The sequence below is a fragment of the Lepus europaeus genome, chromosome 2 (assembly GCF_033115175.1).
Source record: "Lepus europaeus isolate LE1 chromosome 2, mLepTim1.pri, whole genome shotgun sequence".
NCBI lineage: Eukaryota > Metazoa > Chordata > Mammalia > Lagomorpha > Leporidae > Lepus > Lepus europaeus.
In genome coordinates, this window is record NC_084828.1 from 78,837,093 (window position 1) to 78,858,910 (window position 21,818).

The window sequence follows — 21,818 nt, forward strand, 5'->3', positions numbered from 1 at the left end:
CTGATATGAAGAAAAATACAGTGTAACACATTCTCAAGAGAAATGGTAATCGGTCAAGTCCAATCCTAAAACTGGGCAGATGCTGGAACAAAGCTTTTAAAACAGCTATTGTAGCCATGAGGGGTCTTCAAAAGGTTCATGGAAAATGTGTATTCTGAAAAAACTACATGAATTTCAGGGCCGGCGCTGTGGCACAGCAGGTTAAAGCCCTGGCCTGAAGCACTGGCATCCCATATGTGCACCGGTTCTAGTCCCTGCTGCTCCACTTCTGACCCAGCTCTCTGCTATGGCCTGGGAAAGCAGTAGAAGATGGCCCAAGTCCTTGGGCCCCTGCACCCATGTGGGAGATCCAGAAAAAGCTCCTGGCTTCAGATCGGCCCAGCTCCGGCCGTTGCGGCCATCTAGGGAGTAAACCAGCGGATGGAAGACCACTCTCTCTGTCTCTACCTCTCTCTGTAACTCTGTCTTTCAAATAAATAAAATAAATATTTTAAAAAACTGCATGAATTTCAAAAAAAATTTTGCACGAAATAAACTTAATTTTTAAATATTTGTTTATTTTTGTCTATTTGAAAAGCAGAGCAACACCCACACACAGAGGGAGAGAGAGAGAGAGAGAGAGAGAGAGAAAGAGAGAGAGAGAAAGATCTTCTACTCACTGGTTCATCTTCCAACTGCCCACAGCAGCCAGGATTGGGCCAGGCCAAAGCCAGGCACCTAGGACTCCACCTGGATCTCCCACAGGGGTGACAGGTGCCCAACCACTTGAACCATTACTGCTGCATCCCAGGATGCATTAGCAGGAAGCTGGATTGGAAGCAAAAAATCTGGGCCTGGAACCAGCACTCCAGTATGGACGGGGCTGCCCAATTCACTGAGCCACAACACCCACCCCTAAACTTAGCTGTTAATTCCATTTTTTCAAAAGCTGTTTGAAGTACCCTTATATTTTCAATGAAGTAACACAAAACATGTTTTCAATGCAGGGAAATATCAAGTAGTAGGAAGTCGCAGTTGAAAAAACAGAAATAGAGGCCGGCACCCAGAAGGGCAGTGGAGGATGGCCCAAGTGCTTGGGCCCTACACCCGCATGGGAGACCAGGAGAAGCACCTGGCTCCTGGCTTCGGATCAGCACAGCACACCAGCCATAGCGGCCATTTGGGGGGTGAACCAATGGAAGGAAGACCTCTCTCTCTGTCTCTCTCTCACTGTCTAACTCTGCCTGTCAAAAAGAAAGGAAGGAAGGAAGGAAGAGAAGGAATGGCTGAAGAACTGTTCCAGCTTGAAGGAGGAGGGCAACCAACTGCCTTGGATCCCCTGGGACTGAGCAATTTGCCTGATGTGAGACTTTCAGTGTGGACATAGGAAAAGTCCCTGAGGCAAACCACAATGAGCTGATCACACCTTGAAGAGGACTGAAGAGGCATGGTAACTAGCCAGATGTCATGGTTCTAACTGTGGCGCTGCTCTTGGGACAAGTGAAACCTGAATGAAGTCTGTGAGTTATGACATTAACATGAATGACCTTATTTTGATGGCTGTGGATGTTAAGCAGGAGAATGTCTTTATTTGTGGGAATTATACTCTCAGCCAGAAGTTGGCAAACTTGTTCTGTAAAGAGCTGAATAATTGGAGCGGGTGCTGTGGCGTAGCAAGTAGAGCCACCACCTGCAGTGCCGGCATCCCATATGGGCACCAGTTCGAGTCTTGGCCGCTCCACTTCCAATCCAGCTCTCTGCTATGGCCTGGGAAAGCAGTAGAAGATGGCCCAAGTCCTTGGGTCACTGACCCATGTGGGAGACCTGGAAGAGGTTACTGGCTCATGGCTTCGGATCAGCACAACGCCAGCCATTGTGGGCACTTGGAGAATGAACCAATGGATGGAAGACCTCTCTCTTTGCCTCTTCTTCTCTCTCTGTTTAACTCTGACTTTCAAAATAAATAAATAAATCTTACAAAAAAGGAGCTGAATAATACATATTTTAGGCTTCAGGGGCCATCCAGTCTCTGTGTAACCACTCACCCCTGCCATTGTAGTGTGCAAGCAACCAAGGTGGGTATGTGAATGAATGTGTGTGGCTGTGTTCCACTGAAACCTTTTTTTTAATTTTTAATTTTTATTTTTTACAGCTCAGAAGTATCGCCAATGGACCTCAGTTGAGTGCTAGTAAGAAAGGCAGAATTTCAAGCCCTATCCCAGATATATTGAGTCAGAATCTGCATCCAGGTGAGGGTATTTGGCAGTGAGGTTAAGATACTGCTTGAGATGCCCATGTCCCATATCAGAGTGCCTTTTTTTTTTTTTTTAAGATTTATTTATTTGCAAGTCAGAGTTACACAAAAGAGAGGGGAGAGGCAGAGAGAGAGAGAGAGGTTTTCCACCCTCTGGTTCCCTCCCTAGTTGACCACAACAGCCGGAGCTGCGCTGATCCAAAGCCAGGAGCTTCTTCCGGGTCTCCCACATAGGTGCAGGGGCCCAGGACTTGGGCCATCTTCCACTGCTTTCCGGGGCCACAGCAGAAAGCTGGATAGGAAGTGGAGCAGCCGGGACTTGAACTGGCACCAACATGCAATTCCGGTACTGCAGGCTGCTGCTTTACCTACTACACCACCTCCACTGAAACTTTATTTACAGAACTAGGGGAACCAGGTGGTGGGCTGTGTATTTTATTCCAAGAGTGCTGGTTGTTCAATATTTAGGTGCATGTCTCTAGGAGATCAAACACTGTATGTTTTTCTTTTTGTGACCATGGTCGAGATTGTACTCTCTGAGAGTGATTGCCTGTCTTGAGCCGTGAGCGTATGTGTCTGATGCAATGATGGTCTAACTGGACGGCCAGGACGCATCTTTTTCTGCTCTCCCCTTCACCTTACGCACACTTGGAAAGATCAAGTCCACTCAGGACTCCCCTGTAGAAGCCGCCCCCCACCTCCCACCCAACGATTGTGCCCGTGACCCTAAATAACCCCAACTGGGAGAAAACGCGCCATTTTGAACTACATCCTGGCAGACTGAGCAGGTATTAGAGGCCCACTCTGCAGAGGTCTGAAGAAGAGGGCGCTTCTGACGGGACCCCAGGCATGCGGAGGAAGGCTGCAGGCCGGGTCGTGCCCACTGGGGATGCGCTCTGAGGACTGAACTTGCTTCTTCCTTGGCCTGTGCTTACACCCAATTTTGGGGGGACCAGGACACTCAGCAACAAAGTGAGGCAGAGGGGTGTGCAGGAGGAGCTCACGACCCCCTGATTCAGGCCAGACAGCAAAGCAGCCCCTTCCCCAATGCATGCTTCAGTGGGAGAAGAGCTAGCCTGGGCTGGTTTGTAGGGAAGCTGAAAGGGGAGACTGACAAGAAGAGGAAGTGAGGAAAGGGAAGGCAGCCCCAACGCAGACTTGGGTTGTTACACAGAAATTGACGGTGCCTGGGGGGTGGAGCAGGAACCAAGCAGCTCGGACAGGAATCCAGGATATTTGCTTCTGGGCAAGTGAGTTTCCGGAGGCAGACACCCAGAGCAGGGAGGAAAGTTAGTGAGGGGAAGGGAGCCGTGGGAGGGGCAGGGTTCAAGTGGACAGGGTGCGCACAACTTCGGAGAGAAGATAAAGTACTACCACGGCTAATGGGGTTCCACAATTTGTTCCTTCTAGAATGTTCTTTCTTTGGCTTTCAAGTCCTGCCATCCTGATCTCCTGATAGCTCCTTCCAAGTCCACCAAGGGATAATAAGGAGACTTTGACGGGCAAGGCACATCACTGATCAGTAAGTCCGTGAAAGGAATCCAGAAACGGTCCCCTAACACTTCTACCGTAAATACAGGGTTTCCGCTTTAATTTCCTTATACATTGATGATGCGAAGAAAAAGAACAACTGTTTGCCCAGGAGGGAAGAGGAGGTACTGGCTTTCGTTGTGGTGTGGGGTGACACGGAGAACCCCCTAGTCACTGCTGTTCACTACTGGTCGATCCCGGTCTAGGACCAGCCCTGCTGTGCGCTGCCGCTTTCCTCTGCGGGCCTCCGGGGAGGTTGTGATCAGAGGATGAGCGCCATCTACAGGTAGAGCGCGGCATGCACAAGAAACTCTCGGAATACCACTTAGCATTATAATAGTTGAGAATAAAAACCCAGAAACCTCTTGTCCTGAAACTCCACTGCAGGTGATTGAGAGACACTATGCCAGGTCCATCCCCGCAGGGGAAAGCAGCCCTAACTTTGGTATGATCTAGAAACCTCACCACCTCTTTAGAAAAAGAGAACGCACCAGGTGAGACCATTCAGGAGCACCTGCTCCTGAGCACACTCTCAGCCTCCCTGCTTCATGGGGGAACGTGTCCCGCTCCTAAGGCTAATGCCCTCAGGAAGCCTTCCCATCTTCTCCCACAACCAGTATCGTCAACCTTCCCTTGTTTCCACCACCATTTAAATACGCCCAAGACTTCTCCACCTTAACAGTATTTTAAAAGCCAGGAAACAAGAACCACAACTCCCCGATGCTGTTGCCCCATAAGCTGCTGGGTGCCTCCAGCTGTCTATGCTTGATGCCTCCACTTCCTTGTCTTCCTTTCAGTTCTCAGGCCACCGCCATGACCCGTCCCTAGACCTCAGAGCACAGGGCTTGCAAGTCCCCAGCAGTCCAATAGACACTTCTGTGACCTGATCATGCCTCCCTCAGATTTGAAACACTCTTTCATTATGGGTCACAGATGCGCTCACTATTGGCCTCTCCCAGCTGTCAGCTGCCCCTTGGTCCTCCCACGCTGTAGATGCCAGCCTCCCTCTGCCATGTGCATGGGCCATCCAGGGACAGCCACCGATCACCTTGGGCGGCTCCTTCTTCCTCAGCAAGTCCTGCTTCCAATTCAGAAGCCCACCTTCCTGTCCAGACCCTAGCCTCAACATCCCATTTCTTACCTGGAGAATTGCAACAGCCACATGGCAGGCCTCTCTGCCTTCCCTCGAGCTCCCAGGAAGCTCATCACGGGACATCCCCCAGCCCCTCTGGGCCCACCGAGGGCATCCACTCAGGCCTCTTAACCTGTTTGCATGTTGGCTCCCCATAAACTCTCTGCTGGGCTAGGAGCCCCACCTCACTCCTTCCAGGAGTACCTGTGTATACCTTCCCATCACTTCCTCTTCTGTGCAATACCCAGGGCTGCCTGGGGCCCAGTGTCTAGTAAATATTCCACATTAAACTGCCAGTGTGCTGTTTAGCCACCGTAGTATTAACAGATCGCGGGACAGAATGCGAAAGAGGGACAGCAAGAGAAAAATCTGATAGTCAAGGGCCAGAGACAACCTGAAAGGCCAGCAAAGGTTCTAACAGGGCCCTGGGCCGTTTCATTGTCCTGGACAAGGACGGCTTTGGTCCCAATGAAACCATCTGATGCATGCCCAAGGTCTGGCGACCCAAATCTACTGATTTCAGCTCAGCTTGGGTGGGTGGGGACCGGCTGCGCGCAGGTGGCAGGGTCCGGAGGCCCGAGGGGCGACAGCCAGCCGCGAGTGACTGATCCGCCTTTTCTCCGTGAGGAATCAGGGTGTAACTGGTCCAATCCTGGGGCAGCTGTTGGTAGCTGGAGGCCGAAACTGAACGCCGGGAGGGCCTTTCTAGGAAACGAAAGCGAAACAGACCAAGTTAAGGTCCTGGATTCGCGGCGGGCGCGGCAATCGGGCGCACAAGCGGGGCCGAGGATGGCTGCGCCCCGCGGCTTCCCGCTGCTGGTCGAGGGGTCTTGGGGCCCGGACCCCCCGAAGAACTTGAGCATCAAGCTGCAGATGTACTTCCAGAGCCCGAAGAGATCGGGCGGCGGCGAGTGCGAGGTCTACCAGGAGCCAGGGAGCCCGCTGCGATTCCGGGTACTCTTCTTCCCGGACGATGGTGAGGGCGCCTGGGACCCCCGGGCGTGAGGCGCGCTCCGGTTCTTCCTCCAGGGGACCGTGGAAAGGATCCGCCTGGCTCCGGCCGCAGCCGTAGGGGGAGGTCGTGGCAGGGGGATGGGGAGGCGCATTGGGGGCTCTGCTGTTCCTCCGCGCGCTGCGCTTCCAGGCGCTTCCCAGCGCAGCGTGGAGGTGGGGGCGAAGCCGCGCCACGGGAGCCGCCGTCCCCCTGGGATTTGTCTGGCTTTTCCTGTTGTTCTCTCTTGGGGTGGGGGAAGGGAAGGCGTTAAGAAACGCGAGGAGTCTCGGGGGTTCCTCCTGGGTCGTGGAGAATCCTGAGCTCGCCTGGGCGAGGGGCAGAGGCGCTAGCTGAAGTCACACTGTGTGGCCTTGAAACAGCAAGGACTCCCCTGTTACAGCGTCGCCTGTCACACGGGACGCCCCTGCCCTCGGTCCCAAGGCGGCCCTCCGAGTGGCCGCAGGGTGACCGTGGGTGGGGAGTTTGGAGCTCTGGGGGAAAGCGCCCTTGTCACGGGCCGGTGCAGTGGCTCCATCCCACCACTGTCCCTATTGGGAACCGAGGCCAAGGGCCCACCAATTAATTACCTGCTTGCTCCGGGCACCCGCTAGGTTTGTAATGGGGAGCTGGTGACCAGCTGCTGCGGGGAGCGCTTCGTCTTCCCCGGGACGAGCTTAGGGACGGCGGTGGTGGGTCAGCCGTGTGGCCGGCTTCGGGGAAGCATTTGTGCCAGAGGGGACGCAGGCGCCCCAGGAGGCTACGCCATCAGAGCCGAGACCCACCCAGAGGGGGAAAGGAAGCAAGAGTAGGGCGTCCGGATAAGGTTGAAGGCATCGAGGCGAGGGAGGAAGGGCGCAGCAGGGCACCTGCTGGACTGCGAGCCCTCGGCGCTCTGCGGGCTCCAAGGGTCAATTTCACCATTGCCAAGTGCTGGGGAGGGTCAGGCGTTCCTCCTCTGGGTTTCGCTTTTGCCCTAGGAGTTTTCCCACTTTGATCCCTACTGTCGGTATCTCCGTGGACTTGGCCCTCAGGAACCCTGGGAACCCTCGTTGCTCTCAGGAGCTGCTCTCCCATCAGGGGCACGGACAGCTCCCACCGCAGTCCCCCCGGCGCCGGTTCACCGGGACCCCTTCAGGGCTCCGCTCCAGGGATTCGGGCCGCGTGATTGTGGGGTGGGGGCCATCGGTGCGCTACTGAGAGTCTGTCTCTCTGTTGACTACCCCGAGTGAACAGAAAGGGAGCTGATTCCAGAAAACAGCAATAGCCCCAGAACACCAATAGCACAACACGCAGTTGGTGATGCTGAAGTGGTCCCGTTCCGCCCAAGCAGGCAGGATTTCCAGGGGCGGCTGCGCCTTCCTCCTGCACAACTCCCAGCCCGCGGGGCTGCCCCCTCCTCCTCCTCCAGCCCCAGGGCGGCCCCAGCGAGGAGGAGGACGTCTCAGCCACCCGTGCAGACGCTCAACGCCGGCAACATGCTGTTGTCAAAGTTCGGAGCGGGTGGAAAACCCCGAGCGGCAGTTTCGATTTCCTGCTTGAGGGCAGCGCCTGCTCAGTGGCAGGGTTTCGGAAACCCGTCCACTCACAGTGACCCTCGCTGGCAGGCCTGGGCCTTCCGCGCTCCTTCTCCAGCTGACACCCGCACTGCCCACGCCGGGAAGAGGTCCGGACAGGTGCTGACAGCTGTTGTGACGCAAGAGATTATCTTTATACTCCGCTAATCGCCAGCCCCCTAGCACTTCTCTGCGGAATTAGTGCTGGGGCTAACGGGAAGCAGCATCTCACTTTTACATAGTTCTCTGGATCTCAAAACAGTTGAAACTCTGTTTCAACTGTGTGCATTTTCCAAACAGGTCGCACCTCGACTCCCGGCTCCCGCTCACTGGCAGCCGCCTTGGAGGAAGGACAGTCCTCTTGTCCTGAAACGCATTCAACCTAGGTGGGGTTGAGGTTGCTGTGGGTGGGGCGGGGGGGGGTGCACATCAGAGTGCTGTTTCCTCCCAGATTCACCTTGGGCTTGGCTGGGGGTCACACTCTGATGTCACCTCCTCCCGCGGTCCTGAGATTGTGGGCCCGTGCACGCTACACCTGACCTGTGAGGCTGTCTGAACGCGGGGGAGTACTAAAAGGCACACAGCAGGGAAACCTGCGACTACACGGCTGGCCTTGTAAAACAGCTCGCTGTTGGCATCAACACCGCACGCAGTCTCCCATCTCACTCTAGCTCACTGCAGCTTCTCAGGAGCCCGTGCCCAGCGTCTGCCTGCTTCCTGGAGAGGAAAGCCGGGTCTGCTCTCCCTTCGAAGGCTGCCCCTGAGTGGGCATCCCCGGAGGCCCCCCTTCCCCTGTCTTCTTCCTGGGTGAGGGAGATGGGGAAGCTGTCGTGCCCCTCTTCTCAAGGTTCTGACCTGGGTCCTTGACTTCCTCTGGGCAACCAGATCAGAAGCCAGAATGGCAACCCAGCATCGGAGCAGAGCCACGCCCGTGAACAGCAGGCGCTCTCCAAGGTTCCTTTCTCCCTGATTTCCTTGCACCAACTGCCCACGCAACCATGCCTCCTCCTTTAAACTCGTTCCCTGCTCTGCATCCTTTGCCCTCTCTTCCTGCACCTGCTTATCGGCATTAACTTACATTTGCATACTTCTTTGGGAGTGTCACAAAGTGCATTCCAGGACCCCACTTTAAGTGAGCAAAGTGAGGCTCAAGAAAAGTATGTCCTTTGGGTCATTGTTGTAGTGTAGCAGGAAAAGCCATTGCCTGCAGTGCTGGCACCCCATATGGGAGCCAGTTCAAGTCCCGGCTGCTCTACATCTGATTCAGCTCCCTGCTAGTGTGCCTAGGGAAAGCAACCGAAGATGGTCCAAGAGTTTGGGTTCCTATTACCCCTGTGGGAGATCCAGATGAAGCTCCTAGCTCCTGGCTTCAGCCTGGCCCAGCTCTGGCCATTGTGGCCAACTGGGGAGTGAATCAATGGAAGATCGCTCTCCCTCTCTCTCTTTCCCTCTCTCCCTGTAACTCTGCCTTTCAAATAAATAAATAAATAAATATATTTTTTTTAAAGTATGTCCTCATAGTGAACCAGTTTATGGTGGGGATGGAATTTGAATCCAAGTCTTTGAATTCTTAGGCCCATTGCTCATTTTTTTTTTTTTTTACTACAGCCCAGCTGCCAGATGTAATAGTTTGCTTGTTCTTCCTCCCTCCCTCTCTCCCTCCCTCCCTCCCTCCCTCCCTCCCTCCCTCCCTCTTTCCCTCCTTTCCTCTCTCTCTCTCTGTTTTTGGTAAAATCTCTCTTATCTTTTCTACCCCCTTTACTCTCAGATGTGAGGCCCTTGTCACCACAGGATGATTGACTGAAACAGCTTTCTAACTGGGCTCCTGGACATTCTGCTTCTGGTCACCTGAGTCACCTTCCTATACCATGGCTTTCACCATGCCCTGGCACACAGTCCGCACTGGCTCTCCACAAGGGATGCTTCCATTCGCTCTGTTCAGCTTTGGGCAGCTGTGCATGTGGCACAGCACTTAAGATACCACTTGGGGTGCAGGTGCATCTCCTATCCGGTGCCTGGCTCCCTGCTCCTTTGTTACCGACCCAGCTTCTTGCCAATGTACACGCTGGGAAGCCACAGGTGATGCCTCAAGTGCTTAGGCCCCTGCCACCTATCAGGGAGACCCAGATGGAATCCCAGGCTCCTAGTTTCAGTCTGGCAGAGCCTCAGATGGTATGAGCATTTGGGAAGTGAACCAGTAGACGGAAGATATCTGTCTGTCTCTCTGTCTTTCAAATAAAGTGAACTTTTTCAAAACTCTTGCCAACTTTCTTGAGAGCCTACCTAGTGTCAGGTACCATAATAAGTTTTTTTTTTTTTGTAACATTCGTTCAGTTTAACATGTGTGAAACTCATTTGAGATAATCTGCATTAGCCTCATTAATAGACAAGAAGACTGTGGCTTTATGAGTAAGGTTCATACTCAATATTAAAATAATTCACTTAAAAATGGCATCCAGAACTGTGCCTGCTTGCTGAACTTTTCTTCTTTTCCCTACACATATCCTGTCTTGAGGAACTGACCAAGCCATTGACTGATGATGATAAAACATATAAGTAACCACGGGCTAATTTTTTAAGTGAGGATTGCTTATAATTTGACTTTTTTTTTTTTTTTGACATTTCAGTTCGGCAGAGGGTTCTGGAGAGACAGAATCATGAGTTGGGATGGGCAGGACAACAACCATTCAAATTAACTGTCTGCTTGCCTGAGGCCTCGGATAAAGCCCATGGTGTGTTCAAACAGAATACCCCGACAAAGGTAAGAACACTGGAGGAGTGATAAAATGGGCACAGGGTGTTCTCCCTGTGAGAAGCACACCCTGACCTCTTTGCCCCAGGAAGGATAAAGAGGCCTTCAGAAAGGTCATGGACATTGTGTCCATGAAATCATGCATGGGTTTCAGTATTTTTTGCACCAAAATACACTTGTACAAACGTGTTATAACATGTCTGAGTAGGGTCTAGTTTGAGGCACTAATAGCAGGAAGACGTCAATTTGGAAGAGTCCCTATGAATGAATTCTGCTAAAATAAACAAATTTATGGTGCAGCTTGAGTGGAAGAATAGTGAAAAGCTTAGGGGGACACCACCCTGAAGAAATCAGCAGTTTACAAATGAATAACTCATTTTAAGAAGGGACTAGATGATGTTGAAGATGAAGCCACAGAGACAGACCATCCACATCAACCTGCAAGGAAAAAAAAATTAACCTTGTTTATGCCTAACTGCACAGGAGCCATCAGTCACAGCAGAAACAAAGCCCACACCACAGATAGCCCAACTGGTTCAGTTTTCCTAATTCTGGCTGGAAAATTAAAGTGGAGCAAACTTTCTGCATGGTGGTGCCAACCCTGCTGCGCCCAGGTCAGCAGCAGAGCTCCCAGCGGAAGCCTTCGACAAGTGGGATCACGATCCTGAAGCATTTCTTCCAAACTCACACCAGGAGATGAAGCATAGCATCAGCATTGCCAACGTGATCCTGCAGATAAAGCACAATCAGAGCAATGGCTGCCGGGAGGCAGACGTGGTCCAGCCATCGCGGACGTGTACCAGGGAAGAGGCAACGGACATGGCAACAGTGCTTTGCTAGTTGGCTTTCTGGGGATCGAAAACACAGTAACACCGGCTTACTTTTTTAAAGATATATTTACTTATTTGAAAGTCAGAGTTACACAGAGAAGGAGAGGCAGAGAAAGAGGTCTTCCATCTGCTGGTTCACTCCCCAGATGGCCGCAATGGCTGGAGCTACGCCGATCTGAAGCCAGGAGCCAGGAGCTTCTTCTGGGTCTCCCATGCGAGTGCAGGGGCCCAAGGACTTGGGCATCTTACTGCTCTCCCAGGCCATAGCAGAGAGCTGGATCGGAAGAGGAGCAGCCAGGTCTTGAGCTGGTGCCCATATGGGATGCTGGCGCTTCAGACCAGGGCGTTAACCCGTTGCGCCACAGCGCCGGCCCCAACACCGGCTTATTAGGAGAGAGAAAGTGAAGCAAAACTTTAGCTGAAAACTCCTGGAAAGCTTCACCAGAGAGTCCTGCACCACAGCAATGCTCCTACCCATTCCTCTCATCAAACCTGGGCAACTGTGGGAGAGTTCCAATGAGAATCCTTAGGCACTCGCCTTATAGTCCTGATTTGGCTAGTCTGGACTTTTTGTTTGTTTGTTTCTTAATCTTAAAAACTCTTTAAAGGGCACGCATTTTTCTGTAGTTAAAAATGTAAAGACAGCACTGGGATGTTAATTTTCCAGGATCTCAGTTCTTTAAGGATGGACTGAATGGCTGGTTTCATCACTCACAAAAGTATCACAAACTTGATGGAGCTTCAGAGGAGAAATGAAGTTTATATTTTATTTTTATCTTTTAATTCCATTTTCCATGAGCTTTTTGAAGTTAGTGGGATGAGACAAGAAGTATAGATCAAACTGGAGTGATAAAAGCAGCTTGCTTATGTGGGGGGAGCAAGGGCAGTGATAGGGTTATGTGGAATAACGAAGGAGAAGCCACATTTTGTTTTATTTTAAACACTTTTGCAACAGTCGAGGTTAGGAGGTTCCAATGCTGGTGGTTTATAGTATAACATTTTGGATCTGCTTGTCCTGGCTTTTTCATAAGCTGGAACTTTGTATATTTGTTGTATTTTTTACATCAGTTTGAGGGGACAGCAATCTGTACCACAATTACTGAGTGTATCCTCAATGGTAAAATGGGATAGTGATAGTATTTACCTTGTTGGGTTGTCACAGTATTGTGAGAATTAAATGAAACGACCTCTGTAAAGCACGTGGCACAGTGCTGGTTTTGTAGCAAACATGGAATAAATGTCAAGTGAGGACAAAGGAATGAGCTAAGTTGTTGATCTAATTTGGGTCTGTCTCCCTCACCTAAACATTTGGTGAGTTGGGGTCTCTTATTTCACCTCATGTTCACTGGTGATTTTCGTGACTAGCAGGTGGATATACCGCTGCATGTGTCCCAGGTGTATTTAAGAGTACTGTTGCTGGAGCTGTGCCATGATGGTTCCTATTTACTCTACGTCTCAAAGCTTGTCCCAGGGATATTTTCTTAATGTAAAGAAACTACTTGTAATATATTAATGCTACTTTATTGTTTGGGTTTCAGGTATCCAATCCCAAAGATGCTGCCAAAGAACCAGGTAAAGTGACAGTTGAGATGACCTTGACATTCATCGGGTCATTTTGCTTTATTAGAGAAGGCATTCGACAGTCATTGCTATCTGCCTGACTTGTACTGCCTAGGGTCTGCTCAGCTTAGAGCTTCCATATGCTCCACCATCTGCAGCCTCTGAGTTAGCTGTGCAAAGAGTGGACACTTGGGGAAACCCCTGAGGACTTAAAACTCAAGTCAGGATGGTAACAGCTTTACCTGGGGACTGGGAGACACCTTGCTATTGAGGGGGTGGTACACAAGTGCCTGGGAAGTGGTGATGACTGACCGTCAGATCCCACTGGTGCCCAACTGGCCATTGAGAAGCAAGAGCATGACATGCCCATGGGTGTCAGGTGCACCTGAGCTGGTTAGCACCGCTGTGTGAGCACTGGTGTGCAGAGCGCTGTCCACCAGAGCCGCAACAGGCAAATGGAAACAAAAGCTTTGAGCGCTGCTGGAGGATATGGATGCGGTACCCCAGAAGGGGGTGGATCTTCTGATCCCAACTGCCGCAGGAAATGGTCAGTAACCAAGCAGCTGTTGCACACTCTGCTGCTTATCTAGGTCCCTGGTATGGGCTGGCTGGGCCACTCGGCATAACAAAGCCCCTTGTTTTCATAGTTTAGCATGGTAGAAAGGGAAGGGAATGATGAACTGTGCTGGGTGAGCCCGGAGAGACATAAAGTGACACATAGACCCAAATCTTTGGGAAAAGGAATTCCCAAACGGGTAACACTGAAATTGTCTTAAGAACACGTGGCTTTCTGAAACTTTCTTTGGCACAAAGAGATTGGCACATGAGTGAGAGCTTCCTTGATAGGGACATGTGGATTTTTTTACCTGACATGGATGCACTAAACTATAGCATCCAATGAGCATGGTTTTCTTAAGAGGCTCAAGATTCATATGAGATTAGGATGTTTTTGTCCTCTTAGAGTGATGCCTACATTCCATTCCTCAGGTCTGGAATTGGCTCATCCCACTCTCCATGTTTGATATTGTGATCCCCTAAACCCTTATCTTTTTCTGGGAAAATGCTTTAAGTACTGTACTCTCAAGCTTCATTTTAGACCAGAGATGGTTTCATCTTTTTTTGACAGGCAGAGTTAGACAGTGAGAGAGAGAGACAGAGAGAAAGGTCTTCCTTCCATTGGTTCACTCCCCAAATGGCCACTACGGCCGGCGCTGCGCCGATCTGAAGCCAGGAGCCAGGTGCTTCCTCCTGGTCTCCCATGGGGGTGCAGGGCCCAATGACTTGGGCCATCTGCCACTGCCCTCCCGGGCCACAGTAGAGAGTTGGACTGGAAGAGGAGCAACCGGGACAGAATCCGGCACCCCAACCAGGACTAGAATCTGGGGTGCCGGCGCCACAGGCAGGAGATTGGCCAAGTGAGCCGTGGCGCTGGCCCTATCTCTCCTCTTTAAGCGTTCACAACTATTGGTCTCAGAGACCTGCCAATGCTGTAGTCTTCCTCATCTATCCTTCACCCTAGCATCAACTGCAAGCTGAAGTTCAAACCAGTCTGGATCTAGTCTACTTTTCTGACCTTGGTTCTTAGGTTTCAGTGCAAATGTACTGTCTTTGGGCCACACCCACCACATCTCCATTTCCACACAGCTCTCCGGGGGCCTCCCTTTCCCCCCGCCTGACCGTGAGCACCCTTCAGCTCCTGGTCAGCTTCCTCCTCTTCCTGGAGCCTTTCCTTGTCAGCCGGGCCCCTTTCTCTCTGTCTCAGACTCCTAGTTTCAGTGTGGATGCTTTTTACTGTCAATTAACCAAACAATAGTTCATTGTGTTGAAGCTGCTCGTAGACATGTGGATATAAAACTACATTGCTGGGATTGGTGCTGTGGTGTAGTAGGCTGAGCCTCCACCTGCAGTGCTGGCATCCCTTATGGGCATCTGGCAGCTCCTCTTCTGATGGAGCTCTGTGCTGTGGCTTGGGAAAGGGAAAGCAGTAGAAGATGGCCCCTGCACCCATATGAGAGACCCAGAAGAAGCTCCTGGCTCCTGGCATCAGATTGGCCCAGCCATGGTCATTGCGGCCATTTGGGGAGTGAACCAGCAGATAGAAGACTTTCTCTCTGTCTCTCCCTCTCTTTGTCTGTAGCTCTACCTCTCAAATAAGTAAATAAAACCTTTGCATTTCTAGGAAGAATATCATCTTTCAGTTCTCTTAGTCTAATACCCTTTGTTGTTGTAGCTGTTGTTGGAGAGGTATTGAAAAAGAGTGAGAGACAGAGACAGAGACAGAGAGCTATTCCACCCTCTAGTTCATTCCCTAAATATCCCAACAGTCAGGACATGGCTGAGGCCAGAGTCTGGGGCCAGGAGCCAGGAACTCAATCCAAATGTCACATGTGGGTGGCAGGAACCCAATTACTTGAGCCATCACTGCTGCCTTCTAGGGTCTGCTTTGGTGGGAAGGTGGGACTGGAAGCTAGAGTCTGGAATTGAACACAGCACTGATGCAGGGTGTGGACATCTCATCAGTAGGCTAAACCCCTACCCCCAGTATGCCATTTTTATAATTAAGAGACATGCCCGAGGCCACATGGCTAAGTGGAAGCTGTCAAAGGTTGAACACATACAGCCTCACCCTTAGCCCAGTGCTCATTTAGATTGATCATACTTATCTTATTTAATTCTAATTGATGTCAATATATATGCCCTGAAAATAATTTGTATTTGTCCTGAGTGAGTGTGCATGGTGCTCTATCCAGCACGAAACAGGGTAATCTAACTGCTATGTCAAACAAACCCCCGCCAACCCCAGCTTGGAAGCAAACACAATCAAATGATAACTTTCAAGTGGAAAATTTATATTGGCCAATCCTGGATGTGGAATTCATTCCTTTTACCCATATTTCATAAGCCACATGAATTCTACTATATGAATTAAGATGTAGGAATTTTGGGGAAATTCTGTCTAGGAAGAAAATAAAATAGATTTGGTGAGCACAAAGCATGTTCCTCTGCCACAGTAACATTTACAAATGTCACTTCTCTTTCTCAGTTTTCTTGCATGCCTCTCCTAGGCAGGCATTTAGCCTAGTGGTTAAGATGCTTGTGTCCCACATCACAGCGCCTGGATCTAATACCCAGCTCTAACGCCGCCACCCAGCCACCTGTTAATGCAGACCCTGGCAGGCAGCAGTGATGGATGAAGTTACCGGGTTCTGTTCACTCATGTGGGACACCTGGACTGAGTCCCTGGCTCCCATCTTTAGCCAGGCCCAATCTGGTCATTGTGAGCATGAGGGGCGTGAATAGGTGCACAGGACCCCTCCCCCCCACCTTTCTCTCTCCCCCCAAACTTCTGCCCCTCAAATAAATAAGTGGTGTTTTGCTGTTTTTTTTTTTAAGAAAATATTTAAGTTTCTTATCCAATGTTTTTGTTTGCACGCATCTCCAAGCATCCAGTGTATTGAATACAGTAAGGGCTCCCACTGAATAACTGTTCACAGAATTTCTAAAAATTATGTCACACAAAGCATGCTTCAGTGACTAAGCTCGGAGTGAGGCTGACCGTGCGCACGCAGGTGATCACATCCGTCAACAATAGACCGGCTCGGGTGATTGCCGTTCAGGAGCTTGATGCAGATACATGAGGATGATTCAGAAAGCTCCTAGAGAATGGAATTTAAAGATTCTTTTGGTGTAGAACATTTGGAAATTCATGCATATGCGGGGCCTTCAAAAACATCATGAAAATGCATGTAATGAAAAAACTCTTCATGGATTTCAAGTTTTATTGCACCAAAACAAACTCACCTTTCAATTCCATTTTTGTTTGAACACCTGAAGTTGCTCATGCAGCTCTCTGGGCCATTTGCCTTCCTGTGTATTCCGTAAGCAAGCACTGCAAGTGGCCTTTCTCCCCTTCGGTATACTCTGGGGACATGACAGGTTAGATGTCGCCTGCGTTTGGGTGTCATCACGTCTTACTCTCCTCCAGTGACCCTCCAACTCGGCAAACAATTACTGAGCCTCAACCCTATACCACCTGCCAGCAATACAAGGGTGAGCTAACAAACGCTTGGCTTTTGAGAATTAGGATACAGTGCTTGGACAGAAATACAAGAGGTCTTCAAAGGCTTTGTGAAAAATGTGCATTATGAAAAAAACTATGCATTCATTTCAAGTTTCTTTCCATTAAAAACACCTTACCTCTTCATTCAGTTTTCCCACATGCTTTTTGAAGTACCCTTGTGTTTGTCAAGTCCTATGAAGGGTAAGGCAGATTCCTGAGACAAGGCAGAGAAAGAGGTAATAAAATTGAACTTATAGTAATAGTAATCAAAGTCAGTTAAGTGCTCCATTTTATGTTTCGTTAGACAAAGCAAAAAGGCTATTAAATATTTGTTTTTATTTAAGTTAGTCAGGAGATTGGGAGAGAAATACGGCATGTTTCATAATAGCTTATTTTGCCAAGACCATGGTAGATAAATAAAACAACCTGTGTATCTTTTTGTCTCCCTAAAATCAGGTGTTTCAAAAGGGCTGGATGCAAAACTCTCTCCTGATGAAAGATCAGAAAAAGTCCCCAAAGAATGTGAAAATGTTTCCTCTTCGGTGGCATTTGAAAATCTCCAGGCAAATGTTTCTGAGGTGATGTTAACCTTATTAGTGGAGAATGTAAGTGGCCTGTCCAGTAATGACTTCCAGATGGAAATAATACGAGATTTTGATGTCGCCGTAGTTACCTTTCTCAAACACATAGGTAAGATTGAGTGACACTTAATTTGCCAGTCTTCTTTGCACAACAGCTTGAGATTTTTTGGATGCCCACTTAATGGAACAGCTCTGAAAGTTTGACTCTTTCTAGTAGCTAGTAAGAAGGGACTCCAGATCAATACATAGATTCTTTGTTATTTTGAAAGAGAAGCAATTTTCTGTTGAAACCAATTTCTAGTATGCTTAATATCGATTCGATTTGATTGCATAAATTCTGTGTGTGTGTGTGTGAGAGAGAGAGAGAGAAGAAGAAGAAGGAGGAGGAGGAGGAGGAGGAGGAGGAGGAGGAGGAGGAGGAGGAGGAGGAGGAGAAGGAGAAGGAGAAGGAGAAGAAGGGAAGGGAAGAAGAGGGAGAAAAACACCCAAATTAGCAATCTGAACTCAGCATTTTTGCATATGCATCTCCCTGGGAAAAGTAAATGTTAATCTGTATTATCACACTCACCTTGGAAAGTAAATACTAACCACCACTTACATAGTACCCACTAGGGGTCAAGTAGTATGCTAAGCTCTTTACATGACCTAATTGATTTGTTCCTTTACCACCCTTACTTTAACCCCCATGTTACAGGTGGCAAGACAGAGACACAATGGTGTTAATAAGAGAAGAGCAGGGTGTGAATTTAGGCAGTTTAGCTGTAAAGCCTAGTCATTTAACCACTGTGCTATACATTTCCTTAGTACTTTCATGGTCATTCACACAGGCAGGGATGAGTAAGTGCCTGTGACACAGAAAATGAGTCTTCTCCAAGGGCATTACCAGCAGCCTGTGGCCAACCTCTGAGACCTGGGAGAGCCATTTCTGTGTACAGCAAGGCAGTTCTGCCATTTCAGACCCTCCCTGTCCCTTGGCCATGGCTGTGGAGTGGTTCATTCAGAGCCAGGTCTTGGGTGAAGTCAGATTTCAAGCTCTACCATTCAACCAGTGATCCAATGTTGGCCGAGTTACTCTCCTGTCTGTGCCTCACTTCCCTCATCAATAAAGTGGGTGATGATAATACCTACCTAACACAATTTCTATAAATATTAAGGGAGGTTATATTTGAAAAGCTCTTAACATAGTACCTGAGACAATAATAAGAAGTCAATAAAGACAGCACTTCTCGTATTTCGTACGTAGGAGACACCACATGGACTTGCGTTTGCTTACTGATCTAAAGTCTTGAGCACCTGCTATGTGCCAGGCATTGGTTCAGGTGCTTTGGGTACAAAGAGCAATAAATCACGGGTCCTGCTCCCGAGGGACTCACAGTCTGGGGCAGGGAGGAAGTCCACATGCAAGTGAATGATGCAGGCGCAGGAGGAGAAGCTGCCTGTCTTAGCTGTGAGCAGGCCGCGGGCACTGAGAGGAAAGAGACCCAGACAAGGTGTTTTAGCTTTGCTTCTGTGAAGCCTGCACTCCTACAGTACCAGTGGGCCATGTCCGAGATACACTCTGCTGTCTCATGCCACTGCGGTTCCTCTGCCTGGTATGGCTCTTGCCCTTAGCCATCTGATGAACTCCTCTTCATCCTGCAGAACCAGATCAGAGACCTCTTATTCTGGGAAGCCTCGTGGGATTCCCAGTATTCTTCCAACCCTGTGTGACCTCACAGAGGCAACCTATTTTCTTTCAAGATGTCCGCCTTCTGTGGATGACCTGGCAAGGACTTGTATTTATTGGGTCCCCAGACCCCGGCACAGTGCCTGGTACACCATAGGTCCACCATGGACATGATGGGCTAGTTTGCAAGAGCTGGCTGAGTCCTGAAGGATGACTAAGACCCAGATTTACAGTTGGAGCAGGGTGTTCCCAGCTTGGGACATTGTATGTACAAAGGCAAAGGGAAAGACGTTTTTGAAAGACTAGGTGGTTTTGTATTTTAATATGGAAAAGAAAATGAATGGCAAGGAATAGTCAAAAATGATGCTTGGAAGTTAGTTTGGAGTCAAATCATTGTAAGCCTGGGTAAGGAGAGGGAATTCATGCCTGTAGTTACTGGGAGCCACTGAAAGGCCCGAGAAGGGGGGAAATGAGGAGGTGTGTATTGCAGAGGAGGGTCGACCCCGGCAGGGTCGGCCGGGGCAGGGACCGGAGCCAGGTGCCCCTCGTGGCGGAAATCCAGGTCAGGCCTTCCTGCGCCCGTCGCTGTTCAGAGTTGTTCGTGTCGATGTCTACAGAACGGAGCGCTCAGCTTTCCCCTGCGTCTCCGTTACCAGACGGCTTCTTCGATTGCACAGGATCATCATAACATTCCGTTTTTTGTTTGCTTTTGTTTTGTCTGTGTTTAGATACCAGGGAGTTTGTTGACAATTGCTGCAGGTACCTTTCAGATAAACAACTTCAGCTTTCTCCGAGACTTCTGGAAGTGACAACAACAATCAGAGTTGAAAACCTGCCACCTGGTGCCGATGAACACAATTTAAGACTTTTCTTTGAGAGCCCTTCGAATGGAGGAGGGAGAGTGGCCAGTGTCGAATGCTTTCCTGAAGAGAGTTCAGCTCTGATTAAATTTTTTGACAGAAAAGGTAATATCTACCACCATCTCTGGCATCAGAGAGGCCATTTTAGCAGATCTTAAGTTATCGGCCAAGTTCCAATGCATTCCATTTTTTATTCATATATTTGTTGGAAATCGAATTAATAATCCTGAGATATTATGCTTAATGAGGCCAGCAGTTCAAACTTTGGAAAAGCAATGTCGAGGATTTGAAAGATGTAAGATTCTCTCATAAGCCTCTACCTCAAACAGACTGAAAGATACATCTTTCCTGGGATCTTTTAAACACTGTGTTAAGACAGAGATGCTCTGTGTTTTAACCGCACACTTGGTAGACCTTCTCACATCAATTTCAGCAAGGGTGGGTAAAGAAACACTCAGAAACACGTACAGCCCCTGTAAAGCGTCACTCCTTCCCCTCCCACCATCAGTGCTATCATTCAGAAAGTAAAGGGTTTGGACTCATGTGGTCATGGATGCCCTCTGGTTCTGGGTTTGGCTAACATAGGGAAACACTTGTGAGGGATTTGTAGACATGGACGGCTGGTTCTACGAGACGTGTGCAAAGGCAGCCTGGAGGTTCTGTCCTGTTCAGAAGTCAAGGCTGAGCAGTAGGAATTAGAGGGGCCAGACTTAGCCAAAGAAGGAACATCCGGGATGTACTGTAGAATCCAGTTCAGGTTATCTAACCTTTTCTAGCTTCCATTCTGTCATTTGTAAATAAGGATGATACCAGTATCTTTACCTTAAGGGGTTGTTGCGGCAATTGATTGAGTTAAATGTATGTGAAGCACTTAGAATAGCATCTGACACATAACTACATGAATTAATGAATTAAATATATGAATTAAATTAAAATAATGAATGAATTAAATTAATGAATGAATTAAATATATCTAAAGCACTTGCAACAGCATCGACACAAACTATAGATGCTATTCTTACGTTTCTCCTCTTAGAGGTATTGATGGACTCTAAGCTACTTGTAGAACCTGAAATTGCAGAACTGTACAAGAAGGAGCAGATATCACGATGCTTGGATGAACTTCACTCTAAGCACAAAATATTTATTTTTTTCCATTTTTTTTAAAAAGTTTACAATGTAGGCCGGCGCCGCGGCTCACTAGGCTAATCCTCCGCCTTGCGGCGCCGGCACACCGGGTTCTAGTCCCAGTCGGGGCACCGATCCTGTCCCGGTTGCCCCTCTTCCAGCCCCAGCTCTCTGCTGTGGCCAGGGAGTGCAGTGGAGGATGGCCCAAGTGCTTGGGCTCTGCACCCCATGGGAGACCAGGAGAAGCACCTGGCTCCTGCCATCGGAACAGCGCGGTGCGCCGGCTGCGGTGGCCATTGAGGGGTGAACCAACGGCAAAAGGAAGACCTTTCTCTCTGTCTCTCTCTCACTGTCCACTCTGCCTGTCAAAAAAAAAAAAAAGTTTACAATGTAATCAAGGGCTTGATGTCCCACTAAATCAAAAGTTCACTAAATAAAGAGTGAACACAGCTCAGCAGGAATATGGGGAAGCCCTATGAACAGTAATCAAATGGAGAGATGTCAACTTCACTCATCTACAGTAAGTTTCAAAGTAATCACAGATCATTAAAGCTAGAGTAGTATATCATTTGTAACAATGTGTCTGACAAAGATTTAAAACAACAAAATATTGTTTGCACTGGAGCAAACATGGTTCCCATGATTATGACCAAATTCCTATCTATTTCTTCTTATGCTGGTGACCAGGAGCTTCCTCCCGGTCTCCCACGTGGGTGCAGAGGACCAAGGACTGAGGCCATCCTCTACTGCTTTCCCAGGCCATAGCAGAGAGCTGGATTGGAAGTGGAGCAGCCAGGTCTTGAACCAGCGCCCATATGGGATGCCGGCACTTCAGGCCAGGTCATTAACCCACTGCGCCATAACGCCAGCCCCGTCCATGAACTTTTTGTAAAATAAAATTTATTTATTTATTTGAAAGACACAGTTACATAGAGAGAG

At 49.2% G+C, this 21,818-nt stretch overlaps 1 protein-coding gene across 1 annotated transcript in view; it reads left to right on the top strand.

The window, feature by feature from the left end:
- The first annotated feature begins 5,636 nt into the window (after nucleotides 1-5,636).
- Nucleotides 5,637-21,818, top strand: part of PARP14 (poly(ADP-ribose) polymerase family member 14) — a 47,903-nt gene continuing 31,721 nt past the window's right edge. The window contains exons 1-5 of the mRNA XM_062208865.1: nucleotides 5,637-5,871; nucleotides 10,070-10,203; nucleotides 12,563-12,596; nucleotides 17,101-17,334; nucleotides 19,620-19,856. Of these exons, the coding sequence (XP_062064849.1) occupies nucleotides 5,685-5,871; nucleotides 10,070-10,203; nucleotides 12,563-12,596; nucleotides 17,101-17,334; nucleotides 19,620-19,856 (826 nt within the window). The 5' untranslated portion in view covers nucleotides 5,637-5,684. The remainder of the gene's footprint in view (nucleotides 5,872-10,069; nucleotides 10,204-12,562; nucleotides 12,597-17,100; nucleotides 17,335-19,619; nucleotides 19,857-21,818) is intronic.